Source organism: Ovis canadensis, chromosome X, assembly GCF_042477335.2.
Source record: "Ovis canadensis isolate MfBH-ARS-UI-01 breed Bighorn chromosome X, ARS-UI_OviCan_v2, whole genome shotgun sequence".
Lineage (NCBI taxonomy): Eukaryota > Metazoa > Chordata > Mammalia > Artiodactyla > Bovidae > Ovis > Ovis canadensis.
The window spans coordinates 136237901-136264979 of record NC_091727.1 but is presented as its reverse complement, the minus strand read 5'-3'; the positions used below and the strand labels follow the sequence as shown (position 1 = coordinate 136264979).

The window sequence follows — 27079 nt, the reverse complement described above, 5'->3', positions numbered from 1 at the left end:
AGAAAGATTTTGGATTTTTATTTCTGTTGGATGTTGTCCAAAGCTTTCCCCTACAACCATCTTTAGTGGAGTGTCTGAGTTTGGCATCAAGGGGATCAAACCACTGTGGGCTGCCATGCCCACTCTGCTCCTTACTAGCTGGGAAACCTCAAGCTAGTTCCTGAATGCCTCTGAGCCTGTTGCCTCATCTGTATTTGAAAGCAATAAGAGTGTCTACCTCACTGAGATGTCAGAGTAGGTGCTGAGTGATGGTAAGAGTCACTGTTGTTATTGTGGGGGTCGTTATCCAGCCATAGGCCTTGGACACTCCTGTCTGCTCTTTTGGTAAACAGAGGCTTGCTCCCATGCTGGGAATTTGTTCACAAGCAAGCTCTGGAACAAGAGTATGGGGACCAAATCCTTTAGAAAATCACACACATCTGGCCTCCTGTTTATAGGCATTGTAAGGCTTTGATACTAAACTGAAACAGCTGACAAGAATTCTGTCCACCCCGCCACCTCCCTCCACCACAAAGAAACCACTCAGGTGGGGAAAGAGGGAGCAAGGGAGAGGAGGCCCAAGGAGAAATAAAGGAAAGCCAGGAGAGAACTGAAAAGGGAAACCAGAAAAAAATAAAGGGAAGGAGAAAATATGAACTCTTTCCTCTGGAATGAGGGCAAACCGATGAGGCTATGATTTCATAAGACAAACTTTCAATTTGATTCATTCCCTTGTTCATCAAGTTGGACTAGTTTCCCAACACCCACCCCTCACCCCCAGTCTGGGCCCCTGGGGAATGGAGGAGCCTCATCATCTACCCTCTGCTCCACCCATTAGTGCAGGGGGCCCCATGTCCCTGCCCAGAGAGGAGACAGGGTAAGCTTGTGGTCAGGGTGTTTACATAGGCCAAAGGGCTCCGGCGCTAAAACCCAGCCTTGTCCCAGAAGCACACCCTCTCCTGGAAATGAAGAATTGTCTCTGACTCCAGCACGGCTGGCTGCTCTATTAATGTGTGTGCTTTAGGCACAACAGTGAGGCTGGAAAGAGAGCTTCCGGAAACTTCCCTCCGGAAAGGACCAAGTTGTATTCCAATTAGTATGCATGACCCATTTCCTGCTGTCTGGTGGAACACACTGTTTAGTCTCCCAGACAGCCGCAGACTGGCCTCCACAGGGACTGGACCACTTAACAGAACGGGGGTGGACTCAGAATGTTCTCTAGTTCAGCAGTTCCCTACTAAGGCTCCTGCTGATTAGAGTGACTGAATATTTCTGCAAACCAGGGCAAACTGCTCAGGCAGTGAAACTCCTACCCCCTTGCCTCTCGAGCCCTCCCTCTTTGCCCTGGCATGCCACCCCTAGCCCTGGCAATCAATTTAAATTGAAATTGTAAGATTTCCTATCACCATAAGGCTCTATGTGTTTTTTTTTTTTAAAGCTGCCTGCATAGAATTATCCTTAATACACAGTTGATAAAAAAAAAAAAAAGTGAAATTCACTCAGTCGTGTCCAACTCTGTGCAACCCCATGGACTGTATAGCAAAAGGCTGGTGCCCTGTGGGCTGGTGGGAGCTTGAGGAATTGTTTGCCTCTGATGACTGTAAGAAGGCCCATCATTAGTGGAAAGACCCTTGCTCAGGTTCTATTTTTTTGCCTCCTATCTGGGACAACAGTCCATCCTCAGAACTCAGTCATCAGTATCTCACCAAGACTCCTGTGTTGCATCAGGGAAATGGATCATTTCTAGTCCAAATGGGCAGAATGTGTGGATGGTCAAGCAGTTAGATTTTTTTTTAATGGAGTCTTCTAGTGCTACCAGTAGCCACCTGACCCCCTGGACTATAGCCCACCAGGCTCCTCCATCCATGGGATTCTCCAGACAAGAATACTGGAGTGGGTTGCCATTCCCTTCTCCAGTGGATCTTCCCAATCCAGGGATCAAACCCGGGTCTTCTGCACTGTAAGCAGATTCTTTACTGCTTGAGCCACCAGGGAACCCCAGTAAGCTGCCCACCCTTCCCCCATTATGAACTCACCCTCTATGTACCTGAGGTGTGGAGGTTTGCCCACATTAATTGTGGTGCTTCACAGCATAGGATTTTTCCCACTAAATAGCCACCTCGCTCTCCACCCGTGGAGTGTCATGTCCTTAGAAAGGGACCAAGCTGGAAAGCAGGAAAGGTTGGAAAGGACTTGCATCAGAGACCAATATGTTATCTTGATATTTTCTTCATTCTAGGCTCAGGCTACCACCCAGATGAAAGCTACAATGAAGTCTATGCTGAAGAGGTCCCACAGACTCGCATCCTAGACTACCAAGGTAATCCTCACTGCTTGTCAGGCTTAGGAAAGGCCTTTTCCATCCTAATGCCTAGGCCCTGTCTGATGCATCCTCACCTGGCTTGGCTCATTTGTATCAAAGCTGCAGTTCAGGGAATCAAGGGCTGTGGTTTCCAGCCATGAATCTTGTTACTGACTTGCTGCGTGATCCAACCTCTCGCATTAAGTTTGCCCATCTATCACTAAGTGTGGACTGAGAACCTACTGTATGCCTAATTCTGTGTAAGGAAAGCCTTGGGTGCTACAAAGGTAAACTTTTGTCCCCCTTAAGAAGCTTACATTCTCCTAGGGGATATGAGTGAGGGGGCAATTAAATTAGCAGGTGTAGGGCAAGGAAGCATGAAACTCTGTGCTAGCAGGAAACACAATAGGAATTAAGAAAAAGAAGTCAGGGGAGGGGTCATGAAAGATGATGTTTAGACTAGGCCTTGAATGATGGGTAGATTTCGAGAAGCAGAACAGAGACAGGGGGGCATTCAGCAAAGCAGATGGCCACAGGTAGAGAGAGAACAAACGTGTAAGAGGAAGGCACTGGGAAGAATCTAGTCTGACTGGAGGAGAATGGGATATGTAGGGAGTTGGAGGAGGTAAAGTTGAATATAAACAGTGAGACCAAATTAGGAAAGGCTCCACAATCTAGGTGGTGGTAGTTTAGACACTAAGTCATGTCAGACTATTTTGTGACCCCCATGAACTGTAGCCCTCCAGGTTCCTCTTTCCACGTAATTCTTCAGGCAAGAATACTGGAGTGTGTTGCCATTTCCTTCTCCAGGGGATCTTCTTGACCCAGGGATTGAACGCATGTCTCCTGCATTGGCAGGCAGATTTTCTTTACCACTGACCCACCTGGGAAGGCCACCATGATCTAGAGACCCTTCTAAAGAGAGGCTCAATAGCGGTTCCTGCTTTAGAAGGAAAGTTAGACCACGTGATTTCTACTATCCTTTCCATTTCTAAGATTCTTAGTTTCTGTGCTTTGCTGCCGGGGTCCAGCCCCGGCGGATCCAGGGAATTCGAAGGGTGGACGGCGTTGGCGTGGAAAGACTTATTTATTGATTGTTATAAGATTAGATTAAGAAACTATAGTGTAGTAGGAAGATTAAGTGGAGGAAGAGGGCTGAATAGCTTGGTTTACGCAGAAGACCAATAAAATTCCAGACAAGGAATTTGCACCATCTACGTTGGGCCACCGGCGCCCGCTTGAATATCTAAGGGTGCCTCGCCTTAAGCTCCCTTTTGCGCGGGTCTTAACAGCCAGGGCAGGTTAGTAGACCTGGCGAGCCTCCGCGCCCCAGATGGAAATTCAGCCTGAAATTAAAGTAAAGAGCAGAGGGAGAGAAAGGGAGAGAAAGAGAGAGAAGAAGAGAGAGAGAGAGACACACGGGGCGAGCCAGATTCTCAAGAAACCAGGCCGAGAGACTGGTCCCAGAAACTGGTCCGAGAAGCTGGTCCCATCCTTTATTGTTCAGAAGGCCTTTTATACTTTTGATAAAACATGGAGATCAATGGGTAACACAAAATTATGTAGCATTCGCAGCCCAGACTCTTTCTGTACATCATTTTGTATACAAAAGGTCTCAGGTGATTTACATTATCTTCTGGCCAAGAGGCTTGTTAACTTTTTGGCTCTCTTCTTTAATGAATGTTAATTTTGTTTCCCCTGAAGTGTTTTTCTTTAATCTGCATCTACTTAAAGCGCTAAAGTTACATCTCTATAGAACAAAGGTACAGTGGGTTATAACAAAGAAGGTACTTAACTCAAAGATCTAATGTTGCTAATACCAGGTCTACTACTTGTTTTTCTATATACCAACTGTATCTAAAAATAAAGGATATGAAAATTTAGCAGCAAGCATTGACTCAACAAATGAAACTTTTAATCAGTCCTATTCTAAAGATTTTGACTCTTCGGAAGCCCCTACATTCCTAGGATGTTTTAAGCTTCCTGTGCCTCCTGCAGTCAGGAGGCCTCAAACAATCACATGCGCAGCTGTACGAGTCCTGCAGGCAGGCTAGAAAGCCATCTGAGGGGTTTTTGGATTAAAACACTCTTTCAAATGCAGAAGACTAAAGCCCTGAATTGACTTTTTCCAGAGAATGTCAGAAGAGTGGAAAAGCAGAGCACAAAAACCGGCAGATTTTTGTTGGGGTACATGCTTAGAAATTTCCAGAGGGGCCCCTGAAGTCTGAGCACGCCTTGCGTATGTCAGCTTCCTTCCTCATGACCTTGTCACGGGCGGGATTCCTCACACTGGCTCCCGGCACTTTGCGAGCCATGTTGAGGAGTTTGGCTGTTGTGATAAGAGTTATAGGGAGTCGTCATATGTTTTTGCATAGGGGAGCGGCATGGTAAATAGTAATTTCAGAATATCAACCTCATTATTGTGGGCAGAAAGTAGGAGTTCAGGAGGGATAGAGCCTGGGTCACGGAGATTCTCCAGGAATCAGTAACAGTGAGGTTGGTTAGAGATGATTGATGCCAGTGGAAAGGAAATGAAGACCAAGGATGAGCGCCAGAGATGTTGTAAAGAAAGAGACGATAAGACCTAGTACAGATTTGATGTACCAAGAGGGTAAGAAACAAAGGACTCTCTGAAAGCATCCAGTCTGGCACCTGGGAGAACTGTAAGACCCTTCTCAGAGAGACAAGGTTAGAAAAGAAAAGTGGTTTGTGCCCTATAGGCAGTGGGGAGAAGAAAGAAGGAGCTTCTTGGGTCAGAGTCATTAACTTAGATGGATGAGCTGTCTGAGGGAGCAGGGGCCAACATCAGAGCCTTAGAGGTCATCTGCATATGCGAGCAGGAGAAGGGGAACCAACAAGGGAAAAAGAGATCACTCGTGGTCATCCATGTAGGAGATTGGGGTAGCATCTAATATGTTACAAAAGCCACAGGAGACCAGAATTTTAAGGGAGGGGAAGGAATAGGAGATCTGTGTCAAATACTGGAAAGAAACAAATTGAGGGGATTACAATGTATTTGGCAAGAAGAAGGTAAATGGTAACGTTTGAGAAAACAGTTTCAATAGAAAAATGATGAGGTTGGAGCTCCTCTCTGCTCCTTTCTAGCTACCTTCTTTCTACCCATCTTCTCACTCTGCCAAATGGTCTAGACCCACTGCCTTTCTGTCTCAGCACCTGCCAACCCCCAAACTCCCTACAGTCTCTTGCCTTCTCACCCACAGATCTCCTTCTCACCCAACAGCCCTTGAAGGTCAATGACAATCCTCTCCCAAAGCCCAAGTCATATGGCCCCCTTTGAGCTCAGCCTCCACATCTCTCAGCAACAGTGAACACATCTATTATCTCTTCTCACCCCACCCCCATCCCTGGACTCCGTGACATTTCACTGTCATGATCATGGCTGAGGCCAAGAAAGGAGATGGACTCTCTAGCAGTGACAGGAGGAAGAGTGAGGCATGGATCTGAACTTCAAATGATCATGATCTGTCTCCTGAGCTCCCAGACTGCACCTCTAATTGCTGCTAGACACTTCCATTTGGAGATATTTAAAACTAAATTCTTTCATCTTCCCTGAAAAAGGTTTGATATCTGGCTTCACACTTTTGCTAACGGTACCATCATTCTGTTCAAAGTACCTTAATGTGACCTTTAACAGCCCCCATCACCTTTAATAGCCCCCCTTTCTTCATCACCTCTCACCAATCATTCACCAAGAACTGTCATTTCTTTATTAATCCAAGTGATTAAAACTTATTACCTTACATATGGTTAATGACAACTGCCTCCTAATTGCATTCTCTGACTCACGTTTCTCCCTTCCCCAAACCTACTGACCCACCGTGATCATTTCCAATAGAATTTGGTCTCAGTCTAGATAGTCTGACAACACATTATCCCTCCTCCTCACATGAAATCTATGAGTAGCCAGATTAATAGAGCTCTACTCTGTTTCCTGACAGCTTTAGTCCACACTGAGCTTTCCCTCACTTATTCATTCTTTTATTCATTAATTCAGTGACTAGTTATTGAGTACCTACCTTCTGATATAAATTTTTATTATCTGGATCACTCATTTGGCATTCATTATATACTGCCTCTTTGGTTTACTTTTTATTACCCTCAACCAAATAGTTCTCTGTTTAACAGAAGGTGCCACATATGACACTCCCATAGAACTATGTCAAAAGTAGATGCTCAAGAAATGAGTACTGGCTGGTTGGAATTCTGGGAGCAAATGCCAGATTGTAGCTGACCATAAATGGGAGACACAGATAGGAAAAAGCAACAGATGCGGAAGGTACTTTCAAGGGGTCCAACAGCCCTGTGATTAATATTAATCTGCCTCATTGGTTATTTTTAAATGTGTATAAAGCCATTTAAAAAAATATAAGCCACATGGTGGCCTTTGGTCTTGGGGATAAAGTGTCTCATGGCTATCTTTGGGACTTAGTCTCAGGACATAAAACTAATTTGGTAAGGTTATGGATTGCAGCCTTCCAGGCTCCTCCATCCATGGGATTTTTCAGGCAAGAGTACTGGAGTGGGGTGCCATTGCCTTCTCCGTATCTATGTTGAGGGGGGAGGGGCTGCCAGGAAGGTACAACCTGAAGTTCCAGCATTCCTTGTAAGGTCTTGTGATCTCATAATCAACAGCTCTGCCACTGTGGTGCTTAAAAGACTTTCTGTAACTTGGGGCAGGCACCTCCACATGGCAGCCCTGTGTTGTTCCGTGAAATGGGATGAACCAGTGGTTCAAACCCAGACAGCAACACAGGGAATATCATTCCCATTCCCAGGGCTAGATATGTTTTACACATGCATCTTCATTTGACACTCAAAACAGTCCTATGAAACTGGTTTATTAGTCCTACTTTACAGATCAGGAAACAGCTCTGCTGCTGCTGCTGCTGCTAAGTCGCTTCAGTGGTGTCTGACTCTGTGCGACCCCATAGACGGTAGCCCACCAGGCTCCCCCGTCCCTGGGATTCTCCAGGCAAGAACACTGGAGTGGGTTGCCATTTCCTTCTCCAATGCATGAAAGTGAAAAGTGAAGGTGAAGTCGCTCAGTCGTGTCCGACCCTCAGTGACCCCATGGACTGCAGCCCACCAGGCTCCTCCGTCCATGGGATTTGCCAGGCAAGAGTGCTGGAGTGGGGTGCCATTGGGAAGTTCAATTCAGAGCATCACGGAGCTCAGGAGTGGCAGGGCAGGAATTCAAGTGCAGGAATGTCTAACTTCAAAGCCATGCTCAGTCTATCTCTTTCATTGGAAATGTAGCCCATTGTGGGTTTTTTGTTTTGTTTTTTTAAAGGATGTTTTAAAAAAATATAAAAGTTAACCAATAAAAAGCACGTCATTATTTTAGAGCAAACTGCCCACATACTTTGGTACTATTTTCACTAATCTTGAACTTCCTTTCCCTCTCTTAAACTGACTCCTAGCTTGGAGTCAGAAACACTTCTCTGAGGTGTGTCCCGATCCTCTGGGCTACCACTTGCTCCCGGATTGCTCCATCACTGGGCAGGCTGGCAGCTGCCTGTGTCATTTGATGAGAGTCACGAAGAAGGCGCTTTCAATCATGTTGGCAGCACACTGTTCTCTTTACAGTCTCTAGAAAGAGATGTTGCAGACGCCACAGGCCTGAATTCGGATCCCAGCTCTTCTACCTTCCAGCAGTTTTGACCGTGGACAGACACATATTATGTGCCAGTCACTGTGCTATGCATTTTATAAATATTATTTAATTTAAATACTTTTCATGCTTGCTCTCCAGTTGTTGACATGACCTCTGAAACACATTATTAAGTTTATTTTGAAAAGCGCTGTGGGAACAGTGGACATACTCTATGTGATAAAGAGGAAGAGAAAAGAAGACTCACTTTATATGCATAAAGAAACTATTAACAGTAGTTCCCGGTGGGGGGACTAAGTAGGGATAGGTGGAGGAGCAGGGGTGGAAGGGAGAATTTAACTGTATAACTTTTTATACTTTGGGGATTTTGAACCACGTGGTTCTATTACATATTCAAAAATGTAAATGTATACTTCAAAAGAGCAGAGCTTCACACGCTGCAATGACAGATGCTGTGGTTAGAAAAAAATGGGTTTTAGAGCCAGACAAATCTTGGGTTCACATCCAGCTCTGCCCCTTACTTGCTTCTGGTTTGGGGCAAGTTATTTCCTCATCTATAAAATTGTGATAAACACCCACGCACCTTTTCAGGGCTGTTGGGAGAACTATGTGAGATGATGGATGGGAAAATGAAGTCATAAAGCATCGTGCCTAGCACACTGTAGCTACTCCGTAATGACTAACACTTTTTCTACCACATTCTTCGTTTCAGTTTCTAATCAGCATTCTCTGGGTATATTTGTTCACTTAAGATGTACTCTGTTAGTAAATTTCAATTATGCTGCTTGGTGAGACTGAATGTGGATGGCATGAAGGGCACTGTCACATGCCTCGCTTGCTTCCACATAATGTACCCACCGTCTCCCCTGTTCTACCAGTCTGGTGACCACACCCAAAAAGAAAATGAGGTTAGCCTTGAATTATTTGTTCTCGAGGTCACTTGGAGATCACGTTTCTCTTCCTAACTGCTCATAAGCCTGTGTTTAATTCTAAAACATTTTGCTATCAGTGCTATCAGTCTCACCAAACAGCATAATTGAAATTTACTAACAGAGTACATCTTAAGTGTTCTCACTACCAAAAAAAAAAATGGTAACTATGTGAGGTGATGGATGTGTTTATGAACACATTTGAAGTCATCATTGAAGTAATCATTTAACATTGAAGTTAATTGTTGTCATCATTTAACAACGTAAACATATATTAAAACATCATATTCTTCACCTTGGTGCATGCATGCTCAATTGTGTCCAGCTCTTTGCAACCCCACGGACTGTAAGCCGCAAGGCCCCTCTGTTCATGGGTTTCTGCAGGCAAGAATACTGGAGTGGGTTGCCATTTCCTACTCCAGGGGATCTTCCTGACCCAGGAATCAAACCTGGGTCTCCTGTATTTGCAGGCAGATTCTTTACCACTGAGCCACCTGGGAAGCCCATTGTTCACCTTAACTATTTACAATTTATGTGTCAATTATACTTCAATAAATCGGGGGAAAATGAAAATTGGGATAGTGAATTTGCTCTTTCCAGCCTTCCAACCTGTTCATTTTTTTCTTTTGGTAAACTGTCATGCTTTATAGTTCTTTATTTTGATCTTCCAGTCTTATTAAAATATAATTGACATACAACACTGTATAAGTTTAAGGCATACAGCACAAGCTTAGTGAGCATCCATCATCTCATATAAATATATCATTAAAGAAATAGGAAAAAATGTTTTCCTTATAATAAAAAGTCTTAGGATTTACTCTCTTAACAACCTTCATATATGACACACAGCGTGTCGATTATATTCATCATGTTGCACATTACATCCCTAATACTTATTTATCTTATAACTAAGAGTTTGTACTTTTGACCACCTTCATACAACCCCCTCCCCCCCTTCCCCTGCCTCTGGTAAACCATAAATCTAACATGTTCTCTTTATGCCAGTATTCCTTCAGGCCAGCAAATCTGAGCTTATTTATAAAAGTTGCTGCTGCTGCTGCTGCTAAATCACTTCAGTCGTGCCTGACTCTGTGTGACCCCATAGATGGCAACCCACCAGGCTCCCCCGTCCCTGGGATTCTCCAGGCAAGAATGCTGGAGTGGGTTGCCATTCTTTCTCTAATTCATGAAAGTGATAAGTGAAAGTGAAGTCATTCAGTCATGTCCGACTCCTAGCGACCCTATGGACGGCAGCCCACCAGGCTCCTCTGTCCGTGCGATTTTCCAGGCAAGAGTCCTGGAGTGGGGTGCCATCGCCTTCTCCATTTATTACTGTCTCAGCATTTACCCTGAGGTTTATATTTCCCTGTACTGTGCTTGCTTATTCTACCCATTGCAACTTTGTGTGTATTTTTCTTGACCCAATATGGGTGAAACATAGAACAGGAGTGATTGTTGAGGTCCCAGCCTCGAATGTAAAGTCTTAATCATATGTGTTGTGACCATATAATCAACAGCCCTGCAACTGTAGTGCTTAAGAGACTTTTTGTCATTTGGAGATGGTTTCTCCAGATGGCAGCTGTGTGTCACAGCCACAGGCTCAAAAATAGCACTGGAAGCTACACGCCTGTTGTGGCTTAAAGGCTAGTTTTCTCACTGTCATCTGTTTTCATTCTCCAGCTGCCCTCAAACAGAGGCTCTAACTTTTTTTGTTCCTTTGGTTCCTCGTGACCTTTTTTCAAAGCCCCCCTTTTTTGTCTCTTAGGATTTCGGAACCAAATGAGCTCATATGGGGCTTTAGCTTTCCCAACCCCAGGCTAAGAAAGCTCTGTCATCCCATGTACCCATCCTGGGGCAGGTGGCCCACTGCCTGTTTATATGTTCCCCTTTCAAATCTTAACCTACTGAAGAGTCATTATTTGTGTAGCCAATGAGGTGTTTTTATGATGCTTTTATGATCTCATGACCCTATTACCTTTTGTGCTCAGTATTGTACGAGATTAGACTTTCCTTCCTAAACAGCCTACTTTGATATGCAGTCCCTCCCTCTCTCTAGCTTACATCTTTGTGTTATTTTTAAACAATTATTAAAAGTGTACATCCTATAAAATTCACTTTTTTGGTGTATAGTTCTATGAATTTTGACAAATGCGTAGAGTCAGGTCACCAATGCCACAGTACCAAAAATTTGCCAAGGGCTGCCCCTTGAGGGTATCCGCACCTCTATCCCTGATCTCTGGCAACCCCTGATCTTTCCCAATATTTCTGCCTTGTCCAGAATGTCACATGCATGGAATCATAGTCTGCAGTCTTTTGATTCTGACTTCTTTCATTTCACAAACTGCACTGGAGATTTGTCCAACTTGTTGGATGTATCAGCACTGCCTTCTTATGTATGGATAAACCGTGCCTAGTTTAAACATTCACATTTGGGAGGATATTTGAGCTGTTTCCAAGATTTGACAATTATGAATAGAGATATTTTAAACATTTGTGTACAGGATTCTGTATGAACATGGATTTTTATTTCACTTTCAGCTCAGTCAGTTCAGTCACTCAGTCACATCTGACTCTTTGCGACCCCATGGAGTGCAGCATACCAGGCCTCCCTGTCCATCACCAGCTCCTGGAGTTTACACAGCTCATGTGCATTGAGTCGGTGATGCCATCCAACCATGTCATCCTCTGTCGCCCCCTTCTCCTCCCACCTCCAATCTTTCCCAGCATCAGAGTCTTTTCAAATGAGTCAGTTCTTCACATCAGGTGGCCAAAGTATTGGGGTTTTAGCTATAACATCAGTCCTTGCAATGAATATTCAGGACTGATTTCCTTGAAGATGGACTAGTTGGATCTCCTTACAGTCCAAGGGACTCTCAAGAGTCTTCTCCAACACCACAGGTCAAAAGCATTAATTCTTCAGTGCTCAGCTTTCTTTATAGTCCAACTCTCACATCCATACATGACCACTGGAAAAACCATAGCCGTGACTAGACAGACCTTTGTTGACAAGGTAATGTCTCTGCTTTTTAATATGCTGTCTAGCTTGCTCATAACTTTCCTTCCAAGGAGTAAGCATCTTTTAATTTCATGGCTGCAGTCACCATCTGCAGTGGTTTTGGAGCCCAAAAAAATAAAATCTGACACTGTTTCCACTGTTTCCCTAACTATTTGCCATGAGGTGATGGGACCAGATGCCATGATCTTAGTTTTCTGAATGTTGAGCTTTAAGACAACTTTTCACTCTCCTCTTTCACTTTCATCAAGAGGCTCTTTAGTTCTTCTTCACTTTCTGCCATGAGGGTGGTGTCATCTGCATATCTGAGGTTATTGATATTTCTCCTGGCAATCTTGATTCCAGCTGTGCTTCTTCCAGCCCAGCGTTTCTCATGATGTACTCTGCCTGTAGCTTAAATAAGCAGGGTGACAATATACAGCCTTGATGTACTCCTTTTCCTATTTGGAACCAGTCTGTTGTTCCATGTCCAGTTCTAACTGTTGCTTCCTGACCTGCATACAGATTTCTCAAGGGGCAGGTCAGGTGGTCTGGTATTCCCATCTCTTTCAGAATTTTCCACAGTTTCTTGTGATCCACACAGTCAAAGGCTTTGGCATGGTCAATAAAGCAGAAATATATGTTTTTTCTGGAACTCTCTTGCTTTTTCACTTGGGTATATACTAAAGTGGGATTGTGGAGTCACCTAGCAACTGTATATTTGATCTTTTTAAGAAATTACCAAATAATTTCCTGAAGTTTCTTCATCTCAGCAATGTATGAAAGTTCTAGTTTTCCCCCATCTTCATCAACACTTAGTATTACCAGAGTTTTTGTTTTAGCTTTAGTCATCATAATGGGTATATAATGATATCTTTTTGTAGTCTTAATTTGCGTTTCTCTAATGACTAGTGATGCTAAACATATTTTCATGTACTTATTTGTATCACTATATCCTCTTCAGTGACATGTCCTTTCATATCTTTTGCTCATGCTCTGACTGGATTGTTTGACATTTTTATTGTTGAATTTTCCAAGTTCTTTAAATATTCTGGATACTAGTCCTTGGTCTTATATATGGTTTGCAAATTTTTAGCCCCAGTTTGTGGTTTGTCTTTTGTTTATCACCAGTGCTTCCCACAGAACAAAAGTTTTTAATTTTGACAAGGTTCAATTTCTTGATTTTTTTAAATTTTATGAATTGTGCTTTTGGTATCATGTCTAAGGCCCCTTTGTGTGCGCATGCTAAGTTGCTTCAGTCATGTATGACTCTTTGTGGTCCTATGGATTGTAGGCTGCCAGGCTCCTCTGTCTGTAGGATTCTCCAGGCAAGAATACTGGAATGGGTTGCTATGCCCTTCTCCAGGGGATCTTCCTGACGCAGTGATCAAAGCTGTGTTTCTTATGTCTCCTGTATTGTGAAAGGTCGTTGCTGAGCTGTGAAAAATGCCAGGATTCTTGGCCTCTGGAGAAGAGAAATTCCATCTGGGGCCAGTGATGAGGCTTGATCGCTCAGAGCTTTTGTGGGACAAAGTTTTATTAAAGTCTAAAAGAGATAGACAAAGCTTCTGACATAGACATCAGAAGGGGGCAGAAAGAGTGCCCCCTGCTAGTCTTTAGCCAGATGTTTTATGTCTGTTAGAAAGCTATTAATCAGAAAGAGACACCTCAAGGCTGAGGGAGTTTCACCAGGCCCCTCTCCCACAATACGTATTTTTGAGATGGGACGGCACAAGGTGTATCATCCCCCAGCCATAAAACAATTGATATGAACACTGGTTTGTTGAGCTATTATCAGTCCAAGGTTTGAGAAAAGGAAAAAGTTAGTCTTCGGTGGAACCATTTTGAAGAAAGGCAAATTCCAAAGCAAATACATCGTTTCATTAGCACAGCTTAAGAAAAACATCTCTATAAGAAAAACGCATTGGTTAGTTCAAGGTCTGAGAAAAGTTACGTTCAGGTGGAACCAGGTGTCTTAGCATGCTTGGGGCTGGTGCATGGGGATGACCCACAGAGATGTTATGGGGAGGGAGGTGGGAGGGGGGTTCATGTTTGGGAACGCATGTAAGAATTAAAGATTTTAAAATTAAATAAATAAATAAATAAAAGCAAAAAAAAAAAAAAGAAAAGCCAAATAAATAAATAAACAAACTTGCAGCCTATTTCCTCTGTTTGGAGACCCCTGGCCTTCCTGCCTGTAACCCTCTCAATGAGCAGGTGGGTTCTTTACTAGTAGTGCCACCTGCCCTTTGCTGCTGCCGCTGAGTCGCTTCAGTCGTGTCCAACTCTGTGCAACCCCATAGACGGCAGCCCACCAGGCTCCCCCGCTCCTGGGATTCTCCAGGCAAGAACACTGGAGTGGGTTGCCATTTCCTTCTCCAGTGCATGAAAGTGAAAAGTGAAAGTGAAGTCACTCAGTCGTGTCTGACCCTCAGCAATCCCATGGACGGCAGCCCACCAGGCTCCTCCATCCATGGGATTTTCCAGGCAAGAGTACTGGAGTGGGGTGCCATTGCCTTCTCCACAACTGCCCTTTGCCTAGTCCTAAATCCTAAAGACTTTTCTATTTTTTTCTAAAAGGTCTATAATTTTACTTTTTTCATTAAAGTTCATGATCCATTTAGAGTTAACTTTTGTTTAAGGTATGAGATACGGGCTTCCCAGGTGGCTCAGTGGTAAAGAATCCACCTGCCAATGCAGGAGACATAGGAGATGCAGGTTCAATCCCTGGGTTGGAAGATCCCCTGCAGGGGGGAAATGGCACCCCACTCCAGTACTCTTGCCTGGAAAATCCCATGGACAGAGGAACCTGGTGGGCTGCAGTTCATGGGGTCACACAGAGTTGGACACGACTTAGAGATTGAGCACCCATATACACACATGAGACATCTAAGTTGAAGTTCTTTGCTTTGCTTTTTCTCTTTATTTTTGCCTATGGAAGTTCAGTTGCTCCAGCATCATTTGTTCAAAAGACTATTTGTCCTCCATTAAATTGTTTTTGTACCTTTGTCAGAAATAATTTTGCCATATTTGTGTGAATGTGTTTCTGGGCTCTCTGTTCCGTTCCATCCATATGTGTGTCTGTCCTTCCACCAATACCACACTGTCTCGATTACTGTACTTCTAGCTTACTTTTCTTCTATTGCCACAGTCCCCCGATGGTGTTATACATTAAATATCCAGGATGGAGAAGCCACATGCTACTCACCAAGAGGAGGAAATTATCACAGCAGCCTGGGCACTCGCTGTGAGCTTTCCTGTGACCGGGGCTTTCGACTGATTGGACGGAGATCCGTGCAATGCCTGCCAAGCCGCCGTTGGTCTGGAACCGCCTACTGCAGGCGTAAGTGGTGTGCATGTATAGGCCGACATCTGCATGTGAGAGAGGCCAGCCAGCCAGCCAGGGTCCATGCCTGGAGGTATTACTATGCCCTCTGTCAAGTACAAATTGAAAATTTTCACAGGATCCCAACAGGGCCTTTCCCCATCCTAACATTCCAGCTCATGTTCTCTCCCTGTGACTATGGATCAAGCAATAGGGGCATTTCAAGCTGCAACCAGGCTTCCCCAGGGGCTCAGTAATAAAGAACCTGCCTGCCAATGCCAGATACGTGGGTTCAATCCCTCAGTTTGGAAGAACCCCTGGAGCAGGAATGGCACCCCACTCCAGTACTCTCGCCTGAAGAATCCCATGGACAGAGGAGCCTGGCCTGCTACAGTCTGTGGAGTCGCAAAGAAACTGGCATGACTTAGCGACTGAGCACAGACGCACGCAAGTAGCAACCAGCCCTCAGTCTCAAAGGGCCCAGGGGTGCATGGAAAGCTTCTACCTGGGGCCGGATGTGGACTTAGGCCTTCCTCTGGAACTCTCAAGCATGTGCAGTCTCAGACTCTTTCCCACTTGTAAACTAATGTACTTCTTGGCCTAAGGTCTTAGGCCTTGGCAGTGAAGCTAAAAGACATCTTCTGGTCTTCATTTTCTTCTGAAAGTCAAGAAGAACCTCCAAGGTTGGAATGCAGGGGTGCTAGTACATACATTTCACATCATGTTCACCTCAGCTCCCAAATCCCTACCTCTTACTGAAACCCTACAGCCTACCCTATTTTGGCAGCTAAGCGTTGCCTGTCCCTACATCCATTGCTGAATGCCGTTTGTAGAACACCCCTGTGTGTGGGGCCACTTCAAGAGCCATTAATTACCAGGCTGATTCTAGACTAGCCAATGTGTGCATGTGAATGGAGTGTCAGGGGATGTAGAATGCTGAGCATTCAGAGATAAATGGGGTTGTTTGGAGAAGATGCCGTGGAATAGAGGAGAAGTTTGGTAGCCAGAAAAAGGAAGCAACCATTCCCCTCTAGGTGACTATAAGCCATTTGTTATAGGACTAGACCCCATCATTTCCAAAATGAATTTGAATTGACCTTACAAAATTAAAATACATCGACAAATTAACATGAAACCAGTTAAGTTTGTGTTGTATGCGTGCTCAGTTGCTCAGTTGTGTCCGAGTCTGCGACCCCATGAATTATAGTCTGCCCGGCTTCTCTGTCCATGCAATTTCCCATGCAAGAATACTGGAGTGGGATTCCATTTCCTTCTCCAGGTGATCTTTCCAACCCAGGGATCAAAGCTATGCCTCTTGAGTCTCTTGCATTGCCAGGCAGATTCTTTACCACTGTGCCTGTTTAAACACTGAATCTCACTTTGTACTTCCTCATAAGAGACACATGGAAAACACTTTGGATCTATCATTTTCACTGTCATGTAATACTAAGAAAATCAAATCAACAGAACGACAGACCTTTTTTCTTGGCCCTGATTTCAAGAAGGTCATTCTTGCTTAGGTCTTTATATAAAGGAGGCTGGAAAACATAAAAGGCAATCACCTTCAAGTCTGGTTTGACCAGGAAGCAAAAACAAACACAGTCAATAAAATCTTTAGGCAAAGCTCCGATAATGGAAGTTAGGGAGGGTTAGAACTTAGCCAACCTAAAGGAACATATGGCTGGCCTACTTCCTTCAGGTGTTGGGTATTTCATACTGGACTTTGGCAAGCACAAGCTTACAATCAGTTCATGGGAGCTGTTGCCACTTCTGGCACACGTAATGTCTAAAGCACATGGACTCGCCTTTAAGCAAATGCCTCCAAAGCTGTCTGCCCCTCCCCACTGGGAGTGGCCTGACTTGTACTCTCACCAGCACAGAGGACCAGTGGGCATGTAAGTGAGCCTCAGCTGAGGAGTGTGGCAGAACCAACATTATATTCAAAATGGAGTCTTGAATTTGTTCAAGGGCATCTAGCATTTGTGGAACAAGAGAGGAAAACTATGAGCTGCTGAGGCCCCAAATAAGCCCAGAGATTTATATGCATTGTCTCTATATTTGGCGCAACAATCCTACTTCATGGTATACACGTTTTAGTGATGGAGACACAGAGGCTTGGAGAGAGATGTAAGTTGCTCAAGTCACAGAGCTAGTTAAGTGGTGGAGCTGGGATCCAAACTGAGGTGCTTTCCTCAAATCCATGAACTTGGATGAGTAACTTCTTTGAGACCATCTCCCCCCCTCCGCCCCTCAAGAGTACTATTGTACTTCATAATATCAAACATAAGACTGAAATTAGGAAAAAGAGGCAATTGGGCACAAAAATGTCAGAGCAGTTGGGCATAGGTTTCCCTGTATTTTCTGCTGTCTCTGACATGGTCTTCCCTGGGCTAGATGCCTAGGTATTACTTCCACATAGCCCCACAGGCCACTGAGCTTGCCTCCTGATTCTCTCTTAGAGATGAGATGCCACGCGTTGCCATTCATCACGAGTGGCACCTACACGTGCACAAATGGGGTGCTTCTTGACTCTCGCTGTGACTACAGCTGTTCCAGTGGCTACCACTTGGAAGGTGACCGCAGCCGAATCTGCATGGAAGATGGGCGATGGAGCGGAGGAGAGCCTGTATGTGTAGGTAAATGCTGGTCGCTCCCAGTTGTCCTGCTGCAAAGAGCCAGCCTGACATTATGTCCACTGCAGAAGGCATTCCCACTAGCTGCAAAAGGTGGCACCCTGGGCACAGGCTTAACAAAGCAATCGCTTCCCTTGGAGTCAGGCCTCACAAGTTTCATTGAGCATCTTGAACTGCCTCTTTTACCTACCCAGTGGTGTGGTATCGTTTCATGGGTTCCCTCCAGGGAAGGCAGGGATCCCCAAGTCAGCACTTAATTTCTGACCTTGGCAGACATAGATCCCCCCAAGATCCGTTGTCCCCACTCCCGTGAGAAGATGGCAGAGCCGGAGAAACTGACTGCTCGAGTATACTGGGACCCACCCCTGGTGAAAGACTCTGCTGACGGCACCATCACCAGGTGAGCCAGAGATGCCGCCTACACCCCCTGCCAGCTTCTCTCTCCCAGGCACTCAGGTAGCCCCACTGAACCACGCAGACTGATGGCACAGTGATGTGTGCCCCAAAGCCCAGAGCTAAGAGCCGCTTTCCTCAGTGGCTCTCTCACCCTGTCCCATGTAGGTTGATACTTCGGGGCCCTGAGCCTGGCTCTCACTTTCCAGAAGGAGAACACGTGATTCGTTACACTGCTTACGACCGAGCCTACAACCGGGCCAGCTGCAAGTTCATTGTGAAAGTACAAGGTCAGAAAGAAGTTTTCCATTTCTGCATTGCTTATTATTTCTGCTCTTCTCTTACCCTCTAGATGCTCATCACAACCCTCTCCTCGCTATGCCTGAAACAGACACCTCATGCAGATTGGGAGAGGGGACACTCAAGTTCATGAAACAGGTCATTCAGGAAACCTGTATACATGTGTACACACATTTCAGAAACTCTGCCCCCCAACAAGACTTTCTCATTCTCCTAAATCTACATGAAACCCACCGACATACTCTGTATCCATTTCTTTTCTTAGCCTTCAAATCAATGATTAAAGTCAATCAGCCTTCATTCTCAGTCTTTCTCCTCTGCTGAAATTCGTGGTACTGGTTACTGATTCTTGCTTTTTGTTTTGTTTTCATCATAAAATTAATTCATGCTCATTGTTGAACATATGGGAAATAAAGTAATACACAAAGGGGGAAAAAAACTATTACTCTGTCACCCAGAGGCAATTGTTGTTAATCTTTCGGTAGTTTTCTTCCAGTCTTTTGTTCACACATACTTAAAAAATACCTAATTGAGATCACACTGCATATCCAATCTTAGGTCACCCTTTTTCACTTTTCATTATAACACAAGTAAATTTCTCATGTTCTTTAAAGTTTTTTCAGAAGTCTTTTAATCACAGTATAGTATAATAATCTACTTCTAAGAATATATCATACTTTGCTCAATGCTTCTCCTCCCACTGACGGATATTTTAAAGTGTTAGTTGCTCAGTCATGTCAAATCTTTGCTACCCCATGGACTGTAGCCCACCAGGCTCCTCTGCGTGGAATTCTCCAGGCAAGAATAATGGAGTAGGTTTCCATTTCCTTCTGCAGAGAAACTTTCCGACCCAGGGATTGAACCTGGGTCTCCTGCATTGCAGGTGGATTCTTTATCTTGTGTGCCACCAGGGGAGCCCAATGATATTTCATATTAAAAGTAATTTATAAGGTGGTCATCTGTATGCAGAGTGTCCCCAAAGTCTGAAAACAAAAATGGCAATTTTTTTTTTTACAGATTGCTAGTCTTTTGATGACTATATATATATATATATACTTACCCATGCTTCCACATTTTATGAACACTTTTGTCTACATTTCAGATTTAACTCCATAAGAAAGCAAAAAATTTGCCTCTAGCCCTGGCCATTGGCAACACAGAGAAGTCATTCATTCTGATTATCCTGGGTCTGCTGATCTAGAAAACCCAGCATGGGCACCCTCTTAGCCTATTGTTCTCGGCAAGAATTACCATAGCCCCTAACTGGAACTTCTCCCTGACAGTGAGACGCTGCCCAACTCTGAAACCACCACTGCATGGCTACCTCACCTGCACCTCAGTGGGGGACAACTATGGTGCCACCTGTGAATACCACTGTGATGGAGGGTATGAGCGCCAAGGGACCCCCTCCCGGGTCTGCCAGTCCAGCCGCCAGTGGTCAGGATCACCACCCATCTGTGCTCGTGAGTGCAACTAGGGAATGGGGAGAGTGGACATAATGATCAGGGCTTCTTTGAGGGGTCTCCCAATGTCTATGGCTCAGGAACCAAAAGCAATGCGTCTGATGTGGGAATGGGGGATTCTGTGATGTTTCAGAGCCAATGTACCCCTCTATCATACTCCACCTCCAAGAAAAAGGATTTAAAGTCTCCAAGTGTTCTTTTAGGATTTCCCCCCAAGGAAAGGGAGAAACAACCAAAAAAGTTTAACCTGAAAACCTCAGGATGTTGTTATCCATTCTGGGATGAAGGGACAGGCCATATTCTGACTGGCCATGTGCTTCTGCCCTAGCTATGAAGATTAATGTCAATGTCAACTCAGCTGCTGGCCTTCTGGATCAGTTCTATGAGAAACGGCGACTCCTCATCATCTCAGCCCCCGATCCCTCTAACCGATATTATAAAATGCAAATCTCTATGCTACAGGTAAGAGCCACTCCCCTAATCAGGGCTTAGCTCCTTGGCACTCCCCTATCCCACTCCGCTGGGTTTCCCTGGTGGCACAGTGGTAAAGAATCCAACTGCCAACACAGGGACTGTGGGTTTGCTCCCTGGATTGGGAAGATCCCCTGGAGGAAGAAATGGCAACCCAGTTTACTATTCCTGCCTGGAGAATCCCATGGGCAGAGGAGCCTGGTAGGCTACAGTTCATAGGCTCACAAACAGTCAGACAACTTAGCAACCAAACAACAACAACCCCACTCTGTTAATCTCTTACTACGTCTTACTCAAAGACTTGCTCTTTCTACAGCACAGACGCTACTTCTTTAGATTGTAGACAACATTTGATTAGTTTTACTGTAGACAAATTTAGGACAATTTTAAAACAACTGTGTTTTTACTGAAAAGGCAGTGAAGTCATTGGCATGGTGTGTTGCAGGAAGCTTGATGAAGGATGAGAAGGCAGTGTGGCAAAGCACTCCTAAAGACTTGTAAGACCTGTGATCAAATGTAAATGTGGGGAATTAGTTTGTTTAAGTCTTCAAGGAATAATAACACTAACAAACATTTAGACAGTGAGGGCTGTATAAGGACCAGGTATACAAGTATGTGCTTTATACATATTCATTTAATTCTCCCAACAATGCTTATAAAGTAGGTACCCTTACTATCCCCATTTTGCAGGTAAAGAAACTGAGGCACAGAGAGATTAATGATTTGCCCAAAATCACTAGCTAATAAATGGCTGAGCTGCAATTAAACCCAGGCAATCTGACTCAAGGATCTGTGCTCTTAACCACTACTAATAGCAGACAAGAAGGAAACAGGTCATGATATTGCAAAGTAAAACAAGGGAATTGCATAAGGATTTTTAACATTCTACCAGATATCTAGTTAAAGCCTCTGTTGGGGAATGAAAAGCAGAAAGGACAGAGTAGTTCTGACTCCTGGGACTTTCAAAAGGAATAGGCTAAGGTCTATCACTATTCAATCGCTATGTGGTACACCTGAAACTTATATAATATTGTAAATCAACTGTTTTTGTTGGTTCCATTGACTAAGTTGAGTCCAACTCTTTGCAACCCCATGGACTGCAGCACACCAGGCACACCTGTTCTTCACTGTCTCCCTGAGCTTTCTCAAACTCATGTCCATTGAGTCAGTGATGCCATCCAACCATCTCATCCTCTGTCACCTCCTTCTCCTCAATTGAAAAGGAGAAAAATAATATAACAATAAAAATAAAGAATAGACTAGGTTCTTGAAGAGAATTCAAAGTACGCTGACAAGACTCTGAGAAGCTGAAAGGGTCTGGATACCCAGGTAAAAGAAGAAGCTATTTAGGGGGTTTCTAAAGGTTGAGTTCTTACGAGTTTCCAAGTCAGCATTCAGAAGGCCATGATGAAAGCATCCATATCAAAAGAATGACCCTGGGTCTAAACCGAAAAGGACTCCGTTCCTCCAGGGATCCAAAAATGGCAGACAAAAGCAACACCTCAGCTTGAAAAGAAAGCAGCAACAAGAAAAGAAAACAGCCAGGGAGGACTGTGACTTTGAGGCCAGGTCTAGAAGAGTAACCCAAAGATTCAACAAGGGGTGGAGCACCAGGCAGTGCTCACTGCTGCTTTCAACCTTGCCCCAGGTAACTGGCTAAGAGGCATCCCTGATGGGCGAAGCAGGACAAAAAACTGTGGTACGGTTACAGGCTGCACTTCCTAGTGTGAGGAAGGCAAGAACGGGTCACAGAAAGAGCACTGATACTATTTTGGGGAAAATTCTGGAGACCAAGAGAAGGCTGTGGCCGTGTAGCCTAATGGTAAGGAGCACACAGGCTTCTCAGGTGGCACAATGGAAAAGAATCTGCCCACCAATGCAGGAGATGCGATAAGCATGAGTTTGATCTCTGGGTCCAGAAGACCCCCTGGAGAAGGAAATGGCAACCCAATCCAGTATTCTTTCCTGGAAAATCCCATGGACAGAGGAGTCTGGTGGGCTACAGTCCATGGGGTCACAAAGAGTAGGACATGACTGAGCGACTAACACACAAAGAACTTATGTAGTTTCCAGTTGTAAAATAAGTAAGTCCTGTGGCTGTGATGTACAGCATGGTGACTATAGCTATATAATATATTCGAAAATGGCTAAGAAAATAGATCTTAAAAGTTCTCATTGTAAGAAAAACAGTTGTGACTGTGTGGTGATAAATGTTAACTGGACTTATTGCGATGATCATTTAGACAAATATCAAATCATTATACTGTACACCTGAAAGTAATATGTCAACTAGTATCTCAATTTTATTATATTTTACTTTTTTTTTTAACAAAAGTTTATTCTTAAATGTACAATAGTTTCCAAGACAACACTTCATTCTAGCTATAGGTGGCAACAGATATTATGGCAGGGAATCCAGGTATTTAAACAGGAGTGGAACTAAGGGTCATCATTACCTCAGGCACAAGGAACAGCTTACTTTTTGCCAGATTTCTTAATTCCACGAGTGGCCAGGGGGCCTTTCCCTGCAGCCTTTGCTTTTAGCTCCTTGAGTCTCTTCTGCTCCTCCTTCTGCTTCTGCTTGAATGCCTGATCTTCCTCGTCCATCTCCTTGGCTTGCTTCTTGGGCTGCTTCAGGGGCTTCTTCTCGCCACCTTCACGGCCAGACATGGCGCCTGCCGCCCCTTCCCCAGACCCTGCCACCGGAAGTGGACTCAGTTTTAAAAGAACATAGAAAGATGCTCGACATCACTCATTATCAGAGAAATGCAAATCAAAACCATAATGAGGTACCGTCTCACGCTGGTCAGAATGGCTGCCATCAAAAAGTCTGCTAACAATAAATGCTGGAGAGGGTGTGGAGAAAAGGGAACCCTCTTACATTGTTGGACGGAATGCAAACTAGTACAGCCACTATGGAGAACAATGTGGAGATTCCTTAAAAAACTGGAAATAGAACTGCCATACAACCCAGCAATCCCACTCCTGGACATACACACTGAGGAAACCAGAATTGAAAGAGACACATGTGCCCCAGTGTTCATTGCAGCACTATTTACAATAGCCAGGACATAGAAGCAACCTAGATGACCGTCAGCAGATTAATGGATAAGGAAGTTTTGGTACATATACACAATGGAATATTACTCAGCTATCAAAAGAATGCATTTGAATCAGTTCTAACAAGGTGGATGAAACTGGAGCCTGTTATACAGAGTGAAGTAAGTCAGAAAGAGAAACACCAATGTGGTATATTAATGTATATATATGGAATTTAGAAAGACGGTAATGATGACCCTATATGCAAGACAGCAAAAGAGACACAGATGTAAAGGAGAGACTTTTAGATGATATGGGAGAAAGTGAGGGTGGGATGATATGAGAGAATAGCATTGAACATGTATATTACCATATGTAAAACAGATGACCAGTCCAAGTTCGATGCATGAAGCAGAGCACCCAAAGCCAGTGCTCTGGGACAACCCAGAGGGACGGGGTGGGGGAGGAGCTGGAAGGAAGGTTCACCATGTCAATGTATGGCAAAAACCACCACAGTATTGTAATTAGCCTCCAATTAAAATAAGTAAATTAAATTTTAAAAATGAACAGGAGGTGTAGGCTGAAGGAAGAGGCAGCACTAGAGCAAAAGCAAGACAAGGATTTAAAAAATATCAGTAAATGAACAGTTGGTAACCCCCCCCAAAAAAATAACTTATGTATTTAAAAATCTATGCAAAGCTAAGCAAGGAGAGATGATGTTACTGCAATTTGTTAATTACATTTCTCTTTTCTGTCCCACATATTATAACCAATCTCTACACTTCATTAGAATAAAGGGAACACTGTTAGGGTAAGTGGGCTTCCCAGGAGGCACTGGTGGTAAAGAACCCACTTCCAATGCAGGAGACATAAGAGACACGGGTTCGATCCCTGAGTCAGGAAGATCCCCTGGAGGAGGGCGTGGCAACCCACTCCAGTATTCTTGCCTGGAGAATCCAGTGGACAGAGGAGCCTGGCAGACTATGGTCCATAGGGTGACAAAGAGTCGGACAAGTTTGAATCGGCTTAGCATGCGCACACACACATTGGGGCAAGTGCTTCAGGAGTGACAGAGGAAAGAGGTGGTAGACCCCCTCATGTGATGGTTTGTGAAGAAGCCCCTCCTTTCCCACACTGTCTCGACATGGTCCCAAGAGGAATCAGTTAAGTAGCCTTAGGTTTGGGTTTGACAGCCTATTCAGGAAAACCTTCTTCTCTCCCCTCCCAGCAATCCACTTGTGGACTGGACCTGAGGCACGTGACCATCATCGAGCTGGTGGGGCAGCCACCTCAGGAAGTGGGGCGCATCCGGGAGCAACAGCTGTCAGCCAATATCATTGAGGAACTCAGGTCCAGACTGGAGGGCAACAGGAAAGCAGTGGGTAGAAACCTTAGGCAGGACACTGGCCACAAGAAAGTTGTGGGGAAATCAGCAAACACTATTCTCTTGGGGAATTGCTTGTTTGAACTCTTTGGATGCCTTAGGTAAGATCAGAGTGGCAGGGCATCAGAATCAAATGGCAGGGTGTTGTTGAAAATACAGATGACTACCTCAAACCAGCTCAGGACTGTGCTTTTATGAGGCACCTCAGGTGACCCTGAATCACAGCCAGGGCTGAGACACAGACTCAAACATGACTTAGATAAGCCTTTGATCCTGTCACCTGGTGGTTGTATCCTTTTGCCTTCAGTCTGCAAATGAGCAAAAAGCATCTTTAGGCAGTGAAATCTGAATCATACTCATCTGCCCCTTGGGGAGGAGAAGACCATAGGGAACAGGTGGTAGGAGTTGACTTTGCTCATTATCTGTCTGTTCTCACCCTCCCAACCCCTCCCCCCACATATACTCAGAACCAATAAAGCCATCACTCCCCTCTGTTCCATAAACAATACCTGCCCCTAGGGCTTAATCTCAGGGACAGAAACATTCAGCCCCAGGTAAAGACTGGGCCTTCCCTGGTGGCTCGGTAGCAAAGTCAGTGGTAAAGAATCCACCTGCCTATGCAGGAGATGCAAGAGACTGTGGATTCAGTCCCTGAGTTGGGAAGATCCCCTGGAGAAGGGAAGGGCTACCCACTCCAGTCTTCTCGCCTGGAGAGCCTGGTGGGTGACAGTTCATGGCGTCACAGAAGAGTCAGACACAACTTAGTGACTAAACAACAGGAACAAGAGGAAAGACTGGAACACACTCAGAGGAAGGAGACTGCACACTTGGTGATATTGATCAACCTGAAGTTTGACCAGGTGATATTGATCAGCCTCAGGGCTGCCATGTTTGGTTGTGCAGGCTACGCTTGTCTAGCTCATGGTCACGGCACAGTGCCCGTGACTGGTGCTCCCTGGAGTTATCATGTGCAGCCCGCATCACTATATGTGATAGCCCTGTGTAAGGGGGCCTGTGAGGCAAACACAGCTTGGTAGTAACAAAGCTGTTCCATCTGGGGTGAGGAAGGGAAAGTTTAACAGAGCTAGAAATGTTGGGGCAGCAAGACTAAGGTGTGAGCAGAGAAAAATCAAGGGGCTTGAGATAGGTACTAGAAGGGATGGGGCAAGGGATTCGGTGGGGAAAGAATTAGTCCATCAGTGGAGCTGTGAAAGATCAGAGAGGACTAGAGTCTGGAGGGATGATGTCCAGACAAGGTCTCACATGTCCCTGGGCTCATCTCTCTAGGCAATTTCAGCACCTCACTCGCTCCTACTTCAACATGGTATTGATTGACAAGCAGGGAATTGACCGGGAACGCTACATGGAACCTGTCACCCCCGAGGAAATCTTCACGTTCATTGACGACTATCTACTGAGCAATGAGGAGCTGATCCAGCGCCGGGAACAGAGAGACATGTGCGACTGAACTTGAGTCGGAGCATGGTTGAGGTCAAGGGAAAATGTCCCCTGGTCAGCCAAGACTGGGGCCTAATCAAAGGGGAAAATGCTTTCCCACAGCTCTGAGGAAAGGACTCTAAGGTGGGTGAGGTTCCCTGATCCTGGGACATTTCCAGACACCTTTCCTCAAGCAAGTCTCTGCTTTACGTAGCACTGGAGGAGCATAAGAAGCTAGGGAGGGACTGAGGACAGGCCCTGGGCAGCAGCTTGTGGATAGAAAGTCTTGCTTCTGCCCAGCTCTCTAAAATCTTTCGGAGAAGTAAATTCTAAATTCACTCACTAACCGGCTGTGTTTGAAATGGTTCCTCTACCCTGAGGGGACAGCAGAAGGCAGCACCATCACAACAGACAACCAGAGCACCATCAAGTGTGGCTGGATCGTCCTTACAGGTTCACTGTGGGGTTGGAAGTGAGGCAGGCTCACTCTTATTTGTCCTTCTCCCTTGTAGGATGTTGGGCTACAAATGTTAACCGTCTGTTAACCATTCTGTTAACCATCATCTCCCCTAAGAGCTAGCAGGCTGCTGCAGTTGGGAGGGAGCTTGGGGAGAAAAGTCACACTAGAGCAGAATGCTGTCTCCTGCCCGTCCAGCTAGCTCATGGGCCACAGTCTCTCCCTGCTGAGCCCCTTCCTCAAAGAAACCCCCAGCTCGTGAGCCAGGAAACCTCAGAACCACCAAGTGGAAACTACAGCATGGAGAAGGGAAACAGACAGCATCAGCCACATGTATAACCTA

At 44.9% G+C, this 27079-nt stretch overlaps 2 protein-coding genes across 2 annotated transcripts in view; one reads left to right on the top strand and one right to left on the bottom strand.

Moving 5' to 3' along the window:
* Nucleotides 1–26625, top strand: part of SRPX2 (sushi repeat containing protein X-linked 2) — a 31438-nt gene extending 4813 nt beyond the window's left edge. The window contains exons 3-11 of the mRNA XM_070291057.1: nt 2219–2299; nt 14986–15177; nt 17619–17795; nt 18066–18192; nt 18354–18475; nt 19769–19948; nt 20277–20410; nt 24687–24808; nt 26130–26625. Of these exons, the coding sequence (XP_070147158.1) occupies nt 2219–2299; nt 14986–15177; nt 17619–17795; nt 18066–18192; nt 18354–18475; nt 19769–19948; nt 20277–20410; nt 24687–24808; nt 26130–26310 (1316 nt within the window). The 3' untranslated portion in view covers nt 26311–26625. The remainder of the gene's footprint in view (nt 1–2218; nt 2300–14985; nt 15178–17618; nt 17796–18065; nt 18193–18353; nt 18476–19768; nt 19949–20276; nt 20411–24686; nt 24809–26129) is intronic.
* On the bottom strand, nt 22809–23126 carry LOC138930588 (translation machinery-associated protein 7). The gene has a single exon (XM_070291060.1). The coding sequence runs from the start codon at nt 23087–23089 to the stop codon at nt 22895–22897; it is 195 nt and encodes a 64-aa protein (XP_070147161.1). The 5' UTR covers nt 23090–23126; the 3' UTR covers nt 22809–22894.
* Nucleotides 26626–27079: the final 454 nt, after the last annotated feature.